The sequence below is a fragment of the Lissotriton vulgaris genome, chromosome 5, assembly GCF_964263255.1.
Source record: "Lissotriton vulgaris chromosome 5, aLisVul1.2, whole genome shotgun sequence".
NCBI classification, from domain to species: domain Eukaryota; kingdom Metazoa; phylum Chordata; class Amphibia; order Caudata; family Salamandridae; genus Lissotriton; species Lissotriton vulgaris.
The window spans coordinates 955441911-955455803 of record NC_141693.1 but is presented as its reverse complement, the minus strand read 5'-3'; the positions used below and the strand labels follow the sequence as shown (position 1 = coordinate 955455803).

Sequence of the window (13893 nt, the reverse complement as noted above, 5' to 3'; positions counted from 1 at the left end):
TGATCCACTGCACTAAGCTGCTGGTCGCCCATAGTCACAGGACAAGCTCTTGGGATAGTGAAATTTATGTAATGCCATGTTATTATTTGCAACATTAACAGTAAAAAAAAAAGCTTAGTCTTAGTAGATACTTAGGGGTCTATTATAATGTCGGGCAGATCGCCACCGCCTGTATAGCGGTGGCGATCCGCCGAAAATGATTCCCCGCCCGCCACCCATTTTCCCCCGCCATATAAGGATGGCGGGGGGGGAACCCGGCAGACGGAAAGACTGTCTGCCGGTTTTCCACCGGTCACACATGTGACCGGGCGGAAATGGGGCCTGATATGGTGGCGGTGTCTGCAAGACACCACCATCCGTATTATAAGGCTGGCGGGACACAGCCCTTCCGTGGCGGTGAAAGGCATGCAGTGATCACAGTTGGGGGCCCATTGCGGGCTCCCAGGATGTTGGGGGAGTGTGGGGGGCACATGGGGGTACCTATGGTACCCCCCTGCATTGGCATGCACAACAAGTCAGGTACCGCGCAGTGCCTGTCATGTTGTGCATGCAAACATGTCTGTTTGACATTGTGGCGGGTGCTGAATACAGCACTGCCCACCATAGTGTTAAATATACAGAATGCGACTGCCATGCTGGTGGTCGCATCCTGATAGGCACAGCAAGACCACGTCACCTCTTGCGGTCGGTCCCGTTGACCGTTACAGTGGCAGACGGACATTGTCCGCCCGCCATCGTAATAGACCCCATAGTCAAATATAGGAATGGAACCAAAAAGAGGATTGTGAGACCACTGATTTTCTGGGGTTTCCTGTTTTCGATAACCACTTGGCAATGACTGTGTCATTACAGAATCTCTTCATTTGAAATATAAATTGGTTCTCTCTCAGGTCTGTATGTTTTGGACACCAGGTGCTGAGGAACATCTTTTCAGATTATTTTATGCACAGCCTAGGGTATCCATCCTTACTTCCACAATAAAAACATTAAAAAGGCACCTAAGATGATTAACTTCATCCTGCCTCTGCCATTAAAATACACTCTTCTCAAGTTCTCATATGTTTCCCCAACATCAACAACAGTCCCCAAGCACCAACCAAAATTCTCCTCAAAGAACAAACCTCATCCATGATAAACTATTACCCTGCCAATCAATGTGTTTATCCTCTTAGCAGACAATTGCCGCACATCTTCATGAATAACTTTAATAATTATCAGTGACATGAGGCCTGTTTGGTCTCCATCCACAATGCAGCTCAAATTGTCACTGTTCAGGTTATGACAACTATCCCCTGCATCCCAGAAGTCCTCTAACTGTCTGGAGCACTAACCAACTTTGATTGCTTATTGCTCGAAAACCTTTCTATTGGTGAGGGCATCAATAAAGCTGCCTGCAAATGGGTACTGTCAGACTGGTAGCATTATCTTCAAGATGACTCTTCGTGATTTTCACACTTCTCCTTCTCTTGTGGAATATTACAGGATTTAACATTGACCCTCATGCTATTCACAAACCTAGTGTAATGCATGCCCAACAAGGCATGGTAATAAACCAGTATGCCAACAATACTCAATTGTACATTAAGGTGTCACTAGCTAACAGCATTCATTGCCATGATGCTCTCCAAGTTCAGATATCACTGTCTCCCTCAAACTCAACCCTATGAAGAAAGAAGGTGTTCTCGTCCCAGACAAGGATCACCAATATGAATTTCAATTGCTTTTCACATTCCTTCTAAAGTCAATTACCATGTCTAGTTAGTTATGTCTGTCCTTCAAAAAACATTTAAAGGCAAACTTTTCTGCCCCAAATCAGCCTTATAGTTAGAACTAAGCAGCTTCTCCTGACAACTTCTTAGAAACAGTCAAAAGTATGAATCCACTAAAATACATAAATCTGTGAGTGTCCCCAGCATATAGACTGCTTAGATTGCACTGCACATCTACAAAGCAATCTACATGAACAAGCCAGAATGACTTGCAAGCAACATCCACATCTCCAAAGGATCATATGCTTTATGCAGTGCTATATTGCAAAACCTAAATTCCCATAAATGTGGCATGGCCTTCCCCTTAGACTCACACTGTCTACCTCCCTGGTACACCTAAAAAAACTAAAAATACACTGATATCCATCTTCTTTCACTTCTCAAACTAACTCTCCACCATTGCCCCTCCATATGCATCTATGTGCTCTCACCATTTCCCTTCAATCTAGTTTTTTTTTAAAAACTTGCATGCAACATATAACCATTCTTTCCAGAAATGTACTCCATTTGCAATCTGAAGCCTTCCATAATCTCCATGATAGAGAAATACTCCAATACATTTAAATAACTAAAAAATCTTGAACAGTTGACCTTATGCCACTAACTAATTTTCATATAAGTCTATTCACTTTTCAAAGTCACAATGCACGTCTTTTTTAAATATATCTCTACACACATAAGATATTTGTGACAGCATTTTCCATTTGGATTCCATTACAAAGGCATTTAGATTATCATCCTCCAAAAAATAAATACAAAAAGATATAGGCAAGGAAACATCAAAAAGTAATCAATATACACAGGGGTAATTGGTATTGCAACAGTGTAATTCGAACATATAAGTAATGGATAAATGCATGAAAATATAATTAGAGCTTTATTCCAAATAGCCCTTCTCATGTCTGAAAAAATAGTGCCATATAATGATAAGTTTAAATTTGGAATTGCGTTGTGACACGTCACAAACTGAAATTGTTTAGATAGTTGTGAGATAGAAAAGTAGAACAAAATTAAAAAGAGCTACAACCTCTGTCAGACAAACAGACTGAGTTGACTTAATGTGAGAATTGGAATCCATGCCTCATTTTCATTAGCTAAGATACATAAACAGTAGCATACAAATAATGTGCAGACAAAAACAGTACAGTTATTTTTGCATAGAACAATGAGTTCTATTCAAGTATTCTAGAAAATGAAGTTTGCAAACAATTACAGATATTACAGTATTGTATTCAAGTTATACAACAAAAAATGCTAAATACATTTTATTATATCTTAAGTTTTTTTCCTCTGTTATCCAGATACATGCACTAAGTGGTTTTAATATGCTACGGCAGCAACAGCCAACAAATATGTTGTTCTAAGCATTCTTTTAATATTGTGATGGTATGCATAATACATGCTATCAACCATATCATTAGATGGTGTCGTAGGTAGAATGACACACATTGTTAAGACAGTGTACATAGTGCCCATTTATATGTCACAAAAGTAGCATAGAAACAGCCATTGGGTTTCGTCCACTGCCTTTGGAGTTCATCAGGGCGTGATCAATTGCTGTGTTGGTTTTGTCAGAAAATCACAAAAAAGTTGTCTCAAGCTGTGTAATTCACGGTTGCTGATGCGTCACTACGTCTTATTAGGCCTTCATGTATCTAGGGCTGCTTGAAAATCTTCGTGCACATATTTGACCAAAGCAAACCCCAATTATCAATGAAATATGTTTTCATACTTCATCCATAAGTGTTAAAAGCTAGGACATAAATACCTTATTAGGAGAACTGTTGGTAGAGTTACCAGTTTTCAGAAATCACTGTAACCAGATTAAAGTATTACATAAATATTATCTTTTCCACAATGTATTGTAAATAATGGCACCTTTGGACAAGACTAACCGATATCTAGAACTTCGGCAATGCCATACAACTATTTTGAAGCAGAGTGACCCTTTATTGTGTGGTGCTCCTAAGTAAGAAGCATTTATGTGGCACCTTCCAATTTTCTATCTGCTTTTATAGAAGTGTGCAGCAATGTAATGCTTCCTCTACATCACACAGTTATATATGGGTTGTTTAAAATCCTTTGGGTATTGAAATTAATTCGAGATCCTCCAAGGAAAATCTACTAGTACCCCCCCCCCCCCCCCCCCCCCCATTTCCGTTTGAATTCCAGAGGAGGAAAATATATGGCTGTATTAGGGACAAAAGCCTGGAACTATTTACCCACCCAATTGAGACTTACACAGATGGAGTCCATGTTTAAGAAACAACTGAAAACGTGGATCTTCACAGTTCCAGATAGTCTGGGCCTATCCCTTATCTGACCATGGCAATATTAGGGACCACACTCCCTGACACTCAGTCTACCCGTTTCCAGTGCCAAGATGCTCCATTGGAGTGAAAGCCAGCGGTTTATAGATGTCATCATTCATTCATTCAAGAGACAACTGCCAAAACGCCACAAGAAGTTCCTATTTTTTATAACATAGAAGGCACACAGGCAGACGCCAACTTGGAAATCAAGATTTTGGATCAATAGAAGTGATAAATACAAGAGGCCTCTTCAAACATGCAGGTCTGTATGAAGACACAAAACAACTTATAAAAATAGCTTGTTCCATCTTCTCTTTTATAGCCATTCTAGTTTACTGGAAAAAAATCACAAGAATGACAAATATGTGTAGTCAGTCAACTTAAAAAACAGTAAGTGAATCCATGGCTCTATAATGCACAGCTGATAAGCCAGGGGCCACCTGAAATATTAGCTAAGACATCTAAAATATGTTTGCTTATTGACAGAGTTCTGTAATGTTACAGTACCACTTCAACCAGCGTGCAGGAAATATTGTCTACCACTAGGGTCTTTAACTGCCAACACTGACACAGTGTGGCACTGTGTTCCAGTTACAATCTATATTCCATCAGATATTGACTTTATTTAAAGTTTGGTGGACAGGATACGCCGTCAAAAAATTGAGTATATCCCATCCACCATAGTAAAAGTGTCATAGGCTGTAATGAACTTGTAATATGACAGACAGGACATCCACCACGTTTGTGACAGAGCATCCCGTCCGCCAGTCTTTAAATAAGACCCATAAGTCTTCCAAAAGACTGAGCGCCTCCTTAGACTCTTTGAAATACACTGCCCGCCACCCGGACTTTTTCACGTAGCTGCCAGGTGAAGTCCAAAGAGCTGTAGATGCACTCTCTCATCTCACAGAAAGACGCACAAAGCAACTAAAAGTGAGTGAGCCCTGCCGGGCATAATGTACACATCCGCACTTCCGAGACATCTAGACATAAAGAGGGCCCCCTAACCTTGTCAGCTCGAGGGCATGGGTATTGCAAGGGCCCCCCTCACCTTTCTGCGCGGGGCACTTATGGTTTCCTTACACCACTAGAGCCCTGTTCAAGATCTATTTACTATATGTGGGTGTATTGAACGAAAAACCTCTAAATACCATAATATGCACTCTTATAAGCTGGATGCATTAAGCCAATCTCAAAGTTCACATGCAAATTTAGTATAGAATTCCTTATTACTGACCTTTGGTAACCTTTCTGGATCACCTGGATGTCGTGGAATGACTTTCTGCAACCTCTGGAAACCGTAGTCGATGGTTGGTTCATTTAGCGCTGCAAAATAAATTAAGAATATTCAGTTTCATTTGAATTTATGTTCATCGGCTGTTTGCAAAAATGGGAACAGAAAACTGATACGGATCCATTAACGTTCAACTACATTTCATTTACAGTATTAGACGTGACATTTTACTTTTTAGCAGAAACTAAACCGTTCTCAAAATCAGGAAAGATTTGGAAAATAGAAACAAAGTAAGAAAACGTCAAATGTTTGTTTTCTTCCCATTTTACTGCGCAAATAGAATTGTTCAGGCCACACACGGCAATCAAGCCAGGCACGATGCAATGGCGCATCACGGCTGCTTTCCCTGCCAACTGTGGATTTATGGGAAAGTGGCAATTATGACATATGTCCAGCTATTTCTTAGCTGCAGATTTATCCCTGTGGTCCTTTTTTGTCCAACATATTGCCTGAGCACCAAGCAGGCAGCAGGAACACTCAATCTTGCAGAGCTTTAATAATCAGTGAATGGCTGCCTACAAACTGATGTAGGGCACTATCATTCTGGGGCTGCAATGCCCTGGCCTCATGAAACTACAGGCCACAAAGAGTAATTAATCTTCACCCCCCTCCCCCCAAATTGTAATTTTGACTATGAACTGTGCTTGGTCATAAATCAGGTGCACGTGGTGCTGTGCAGAGTGCATGATTCACTGCCCTGCCTCAGTTGGACTCCACACATTGTGTTTAACAAGCTTCACAAGGAGTCACGGGGCTGTAATCTACCACAACCGGACTCAGACAAAAACTGCGCCGGCGGGCCCAAGGACTCGCGTTAAGATGAAAATACTTATTAGAGTATATGATGTCTTGATGTAGATACTGCAGGGCAGCTCCAGAGTGCATGGCTGACATAAATCAATGGGGTTTTTCTGAGACTAATAAGAACTGCCTTCTTCTATTCATTACCCAGCCTGCAATTTAGGCCATCACTCATTAGGCAGCGTGCAATTTCATGATTAGTACCAGGCAACTCTGCATGTTTGCTGGGCACACGTGAAGTGATGAGTGTACTAAAGAAGGGGCAGGTCATACTATGAACATAGATCCCCCCCCCCCCCAGCCCCCCACACCAAACCTGGCCACCATGTCTAACAAGAGCTCCATTTTGTGCACACAGAGAGAGCATCTTGCAATCAATGCGAGGAGGCTCACACATATGCACTCGATAACATGACACAAAGTTGAAGACTGCGATCTGATTTGACATTCCATCATGCAACCCGGAGACAAAGGTCTGCTCCGGAATGTGAAGTAAGACATTCTCTTGTTAATAAAGCATTGATCCGCTCTATTGATTTTACATGACATGGCTTTTGCTGGGATTTCGCCTTCCTTCTTTGCAAATAGCCATGCTCTTCAAAGTGCCCTGGCGGATGTGACATGGCAAAATTTCTAACTCTCTGTGATGTAAATTCTATATGTGTAAAACCACTTCATAATCAGACCATTAATCATCAGAAGCTGTCAGCATTGACTTTGGGGACAATTTGTCATGCCATTGCCTGGGCCTGCACCAGTGTGTCAAGCAAAAGCATTTAGTGTACTTGGACAGGCGAGTCTCTAATACCGCTCCACAAAATGACTCCTTCTAGAAAGATGAAAGAAAGCGCTGCGTTTCTTGATTAGTGAACAATATCGTGGCACAGGATATTTGTGGACAGCATGTCACTGCCTCTTCCCCTTTTCACTTAATCACAATGATGCTTTGACTTAATGAATCTGGTCTGATGAAAGGTGCTCTGAGATGACGGAAAGCCTACAACCATTGATTTCATGCAAATGTAACTTACACCGTAAAGTTACATTTTACAGGCTTTATAACTTGCAATATTCCCACACAGTTGTCACAGAAAAGAAATTGCTGCATTTATGGTTCACAATATAAACGTACATTTTCCTTTCTAAATTTAGAGTTAAACGCGTGAGAGAGGTGAAAAGCATCAACTGAAAAGAATATTTTGGTTCATGACGCTGTGGACAGTGCAATATCTTCTACATTTGCCTGTATACCTACCCTGTTTTTAATAGTACACTTGCCAGGCTAAAATCGAAATTCTATTCAATAGCTTAAAGCATGTATTTTGAATTTCACATGCAATCAAAAGTCAAATAAAACGCCAATAGTTGCAAGCATTACGAATTCTTACAGATTTTTGTTAGTTTGTGGTGTGATTGCTCAGTACTCATGTATACTACACACAACAGCTGTCACTAGGAGGAATGACTAATAATAATAGCGTTAACCCATATTGACTCCATCCTCAGCTCTCCATATGCAAAATGTATCACAGAGCTCCTTGACAACATGTGGAAAAAGAGAGGAAAATAAACATACAGCCCTGCACATACATCCAATCAAAACCTTACTGTGCCGGGGTTGCCCGTCCAGCCGAGCTGGGGCAAGGAATTGGCACGTCCCACCCACTCCGAGCCAGGCCAATCAATACCACTTTCCTGTTTTAGAACTGGGTAATTATGAGGTGGAGAGATTGCCTGACCTTTCACCTGCACTGCATTACTTTGTTGATATTAAGATAAATTGCCTGATTTTGGGTAAACATATGCTGCAATTCAAACTGTCAGCACTGGTTTGCTCAGGGATAATTTGTATTGATCTCCCAGTTTCTACCCAATTTTGCTTACTGACCTCGTGGATAATTAGAGAATGAGCCCTGGGTAAGCTAAAGTCGTGGATGAAAAATAAATATTGAAAAGAAAAAAAGAAAAATGTATTTCATGTTAATATGTGCGGACTTTACTCTATCTTTTATATTAAGTAGAATCTGATGATTGTGAAATATTGTGGTTGGTCGCTGAGATATACTGAAAACAATTATTTTTAAACATATATAACCACACCAAATGACGGACTACAGCGAAATTCAATTAACTATAAAAATATATCTTTGAAAGTAAAATGTGAATGTATTATAGTCTCCTGTATTTATGGATATCGGTTAAAACCGTTTAAGCACTGGATATCCAATCACTGCATCTGATATTATGATATGTGTGTGTGTTGTTTTTTGTTAGTGAGTGTCTGAGACTCTACAGCAGAGGCATACTATGAACCAAAGGACATAGTAAATAATGTGAAACTAATGCACACATCTGTAAACTGAATTAAATAATTGTATAAAAATGAGAACTAAATCAGTCTAATACTTATGCGTGTAAATAAACCACTCAGCTCCTGTAGGTAACATTTCCACTGCCTTCTTCACATGCCTGTGAGGGGTTAGTCCTTATCTCTTCAGCTTCTACTCTCCCCAGTCATATGCAATGGCTTTCTGGCCAGACTAAGCCCCACCTGATGTGAGTCTATGTGCCAAGGAATAACTTAAAGTAACTAGCCTATTAATTCCCTTTCTCACATTGGTTCACCTGAAGATCTCAGGCTCTGTATATTCATTTGATTGTGAGGTTGCTCCTAGGTTGGTACCCAAAATACCTATATTATGCTGAAAATAACATAATTCACCCTACTGTTATATCCAAAATGCAGGTGCCCTTTCTCCTGTTGCCCAGAGACAGTATCCTATTGCACCACTTTCTGACTCTGTTGATCCAAAGATGGATTTTTTCATAACTTCTATCTGAAATCTGTCAATTAATGAAATTGAACTGCGGTGCTGTGCATACACAATGCCTAGGTTCCACAAGTTCCATCTTGTCCTGTTCCTTAGGCCCTGATAAACTTTATTTTTTGGGAATCGATGCACTGTTTTTGACTGTCTCAATGTTAAGGGCCCAGCAGCAGCCATGAAAGTGAGGGTGCATATATAATAATAAGTGTGAGGCTTTGTGGTTGATGAGTCGTGTCTTACCAGTGCCCTTTACTCAGAGGTGGCTTAGATCCTCATACACATATAAACTTTCTGTAATTAGTTAGTCATAATTGGCCAACAACTCCACTACAAAGGGGCTGACAATGCTATACAGTTTATCATTTAGCTTGAACTGTGCTCCTTATTTAAATGAAGCACTGCCTAAATGGGGTGAAAGGTATATACATATGTTCACTAGAATATTGTACACTGACACAATTGCTTAGCAGAAGGATCAGCCTGAATAACCAATGTCCTATTGATTTGTGCTTGCCCAGAAAGCATGCGCACATTTGCTTTTGAGGGATATTGTAAACAATCACCCTATAAATAAGTATCAGTTCTATGTAAACAAAAAACCTGTTGCACACTAAATTAAGAGAGTACAGAAAATAGATGTCTCAATGGACATTTAAAAGTTCAAGTTTCCACCGTTGAAGAAAGGGGACGACCAGTAATTCGGCTCCTCTTTTATTGCTTGTGAATGGCCAGCCGACACGTGTTTCGTCGCAAAGCAAATACAATACTTTCGCGACTCCTCAGGGCTGTAGTTAACGGGTGCTGAACAACAGGTCGCTGTGCCGGTGATAGTTCTGACCCGGCCCCGCTCGAGACCAGGTTGAGTATTTTCAAAACATCGTCGTGCGTGGTCCAGTACTAGTCGTATTCAGTCAGAAGTGAAAGATGCTTTAAATTGGGGTATTCTGCTGTAGTGGGTTGGTTTCTGTGATGAATGGCTGGGGATGGTATAGGCGTCCACTTGATCAATCGTGGGGAGTGTGGAAGCTCCTCGGTATTGGATTCCCCGTGTTGCGGGGAAAAGTCAGCAGGACGGGTGCTCCTGAGCAATGGTTCTGGGTGGAACCATTGCTCAGGAGCACCCGTCCTGCCGACTTTTCCCCGCAATACGGGGAATCCAATACTGAGGAGCGTCCACACTCCCCACGATTGATCAAGTGGACGCCTATACCATCCCCAGCCATTCATCATAGAAACCAACCCATTACAGCAGAATACCCCAATTTAAAGCATCTTTCACTTCTGACTGAATACGACTAGTACTGGACCACGCACGACGATGTTTTGAAAATACTCAACCTGGTCTCGAGCGGGGCCGGGTCAGAACTATCACCGGTACAGCGACCTGTTGTTCAGCACCCGTTAACTACAGCCCTGAGGAGTCGCGAAAGTATTGTATTTGCTTTGCGACGAAACATGTGTCGGCTGGCCATTCACAAGCAATAAAAGAGGAGCCGAATTACTGGTCGTCCCCTTTCTTCAACGGTGGAAACTTGAACTTTTAAATGTCCATTCAGACATCTATTTTCTGTACTCTCTTAATTTAGTGTGCAACAGGTTTTTTGTTTACTTTGTACGGTGTGTTTTCTGCCACACACCCTTGGAGGGGTTATAGGGCTTCTTTCCCCTCACCTGTATGCACCTACTGCCAAATACAACAACCCCTACAACCTCTGCGCGTCAACTGCGGGCAGTGCGCCCAGTATTTCCCTCACTCTAGTCAAGTCAAGTCAAGTCAAGTCAGAGAATTTATATAGCGCACTACATACCCAGAGGGTCTCAAGGCGCTTAAGGAGGGGTAGGGAATCACTTGTCAAATATCCACGTTTTAAGTTGCTTTCTGAATGCTAGGTGGTTCTGGGTAAGGCGAAGGTAGGTGGGAAGTGAGTTCCAGGTTTTAGCTGCCAGGTAGGAGAAGGATCTACCTCCCATGGTGGGTTTGTTGATGCGAGGTACATTGGCAAGGGCTTGGTTGGAAGATCGAAGCTGGCGGGAGGGGGCGTAGAAGGACAGTCGTGTGTTGAGGCATTCTGGTCCGATTTCGTAGAGTGCTTTGTGTGCGTGGGTAAGGAGCCGGAAAGTGATTCTCTTATTGACGGGAAGCCAGTGGAGGTTTTTCAGGTGACCAGAGATATGTTCTTTACGCGGGATGTCTAATATGAGCCTGGCTGAGGCGTTTTGGATTCGTTGGAGTTTTTTCTGGAGTTTAGCGGTAGTCCCGGCGTAGAGGGTGTTTCCATAGTCCAGTCGGCTCGTGACCAGAGCGTGGGTGACCGTTTTCCTAGTTTCGGTGGGGATCCAACGAAATGTTTTTTTGAGCATGCAAAGAATGTTGAAGCAGGATGAGGAGACAGCGTTGACTTGTCTGTTCATTGAAAGTGAGGAATCCAGGATGACGCCCAGGTTCCGTGCATGGTCTGTCGGGATGGGTGCTTTTCCAAGGGCTTCTGGCCACCAAGAGTCGTCCCATGCGGAGGGGGAGGTACCTAAGATGAGGACTTCTGTTTTATCTGAGTTCAGTTTCAGACGGCTGTGTTTCATCCATTCGGCTACTTCTTTCATTCCTTCGTGTAGGTTCGTTTTGGCGGTGCTAGGGTCATTGGTGAGTGATAGGATCAGTTGAGTGTCATCCGCGTAGGAGATGATGTTGAGGTTGTGTTGGCGGGCGATGGCCGCGAGGGGGCTCATGTATACGTTGAAAAGGGTGGGGCTGAGTGAGGATCCTTGTGGTACGCCGCAGATGACTTCAGTGGCCACTGACTTGAATGGTGGAAGGCGGACTCTCTGGGTTCTTCCGGTGAGGAACGAGGTGATCCATTCCAGAGCTTTTCCTTGGATTCCGATGTTTCTGAAAGACCCTGTTCTTAATTGGTTCATAAAGTATCAGTTCTATCACCTTTTATGAATGCATACACAGAAGGATCAATTTCAGATCTATGATAATCTTATCCACTCCTACTTTAGTTGAAGCATCCCTCCATCCATGGGCATATCTTCCTGCTGCACTATTCAGGGGTTGAGTTCTGCTGACTGGGGAAGAGAAACAGAACCTTGCGCGTAGAGTAGCGGAAGTTGATTTGAACAAATGTCTTTTCATGGTTCTGCCATGCCACAAATGTCCTCTTCTTCTGTAATAAGCTGCTACTTCAGCAACAGGATATTCCTGAATGAGGACTCTTTTTACCCATGTTGTCACCTGGAGGGCAAGCTCTTTTTGTCACAACACCTAACAAATAAAGGAAAACCCCTCATACTGAGACTGTGATGCTAAGTCCATTCCAAGGAAAGGTAAAAGAGTGTCATGTGTGCTTCTCATAGTTGTCAACAGCTCTTGCATTTAGAGGCAGATATCCTGTCAGTCAGGGTTATACAGGAAACACCATCTACAATCCTGCGACTTGTGTTTCCACTTTCCTTTATAGGTATCTGTTTAAAAGTCCCTGCATGTTTATTTCTGGTGTTTTAGAGCTGGGTAATTGTGAGGTGGAGAGATTGCCTGACCTTTCACTCGCGCTATAAAATAACAGGACTAAGTGGAAATACCCTACTACCATCAAGTCATTTGACAGCTATTACCTTCCATGAACCATCACTCAGCTCCACTGGATTCCCAAAGCAGAACATGTAGATATGCAAAGAACCATTCAGTCATATGCTGAATTGGTAGGGAGAAGCATAAATAAAACCCCACAGAAGTATATCAATCCAAAATTCTGGGAGAGAAACACTGACCAATAAATCCCATTATCAATCAGAACTCCCTTCAGAGGCAAACACACTTATGCTCAGAAACAGTACGTGGTAGAAAAAGTAGTTAGCTTGACACAGTGTTAAACAGTGTGCAGTGATGCATCATTCCAATTCTGTGTTTAACCTCTTGGAAAATCATGGCCTCATCAATCCATATAGGCCTGTCTGCAGTACAAGTGGTTTTCTGCCTGCCAAAAAGAGATGATGGCTTAAACCTCTTCACAGTCATACTGGTGACTGCAACAGTACTCCCCAGCAAAAGTTTGGGAGGAAATAAGTATATGTGGCAGTCCTGTACTACGAGAATAGAAAATGGATGTGAGACGATGGTAGAACAATGATCTCTCAGGATTAGTTTGATCAAGCAATTTTTAAAATAATTATTGATTTGTGAAGAAACACAACACATCAAGAATAGACTAAAGATAGATCCTGTTTAAATAAATAAACTGGCCAAAAATGACTGGAAAGAGTGCATCAAAGAACAGGTACCATAAAAACAGAGATTTGGCATAGTGATCTGAGTCTAGGTGATAGGGGGTTTAAGATGTAAAAACATTCCATAAATAAAAAACAGACTTCATATATATGGCAGATATTATATAGTAATAGTGACTTCCAGCTAAACTATCATCAGTAACTAATAAACTATTTGATCCCAGGTCAAAACTGGCTTGGACTTCCTAAGGACAGCAAAGATTCGTAGCCACTAGTCAGGGTGAGTAGAGAAATCAGGGCAAGGATCTGGAGAGATCTAGGCTGTTCGCATCTGCAGTTCTCCTACAGCTGTCATGTACTGACAGAGGGCTCCAGCAGGGCAGAGTGCAATGCAGGCAGGGGACAGGAATACAACCTGCCTGCATTTCAGAGCCCAAATGCTCCACTCTGTAAGTGGAGCATGAACATTAGCATACACAATTACATTTCTACCAATAACCATCCAGCCATCTACTATAAAATATGTATTAAACCCATATTCTTTCAAGATTATGGCCTATGCATTGGTACGGTAGCGCAGTCTGTTTTATATGCATCCGGTGAAATAATTTACAAATACTTTTCTATAGCAGAAGGAAGTTCATGGGGTTTTCTTTATAAAG

General features: G+C 41.9%; 1 protein-coding gene across 12 annotated transcripts in view; it reads right to left on the bottom strand.

Moving 5' to 3' along the window:
• The window catches only part of EBF3 (EBF transcription factor 3), a 177254-nt gene that overhangs the window by 20915 nt on the left and 142446 nt on the right, over positions 1 to 13893 (bottom strand). For all 12 annotated transcript variants that reach the window (XR_015295961.1, XR_015295964.1, XR_015295966.1 and 9 more), the window contains exon 11: positions 5319 to 5407. Coding sequence is in view for 6 of the 12 variants with exons in the window: in XM_086922551.1 (XP_086778677.1) it covers positions 5319 to 5407 (89 nt within the window). In the remaining 6 variants the exon portion in view is untranslated. The remainder of the gene's footprint in view (positions 1 to 5318; positions 5408 to 13893) is intronic.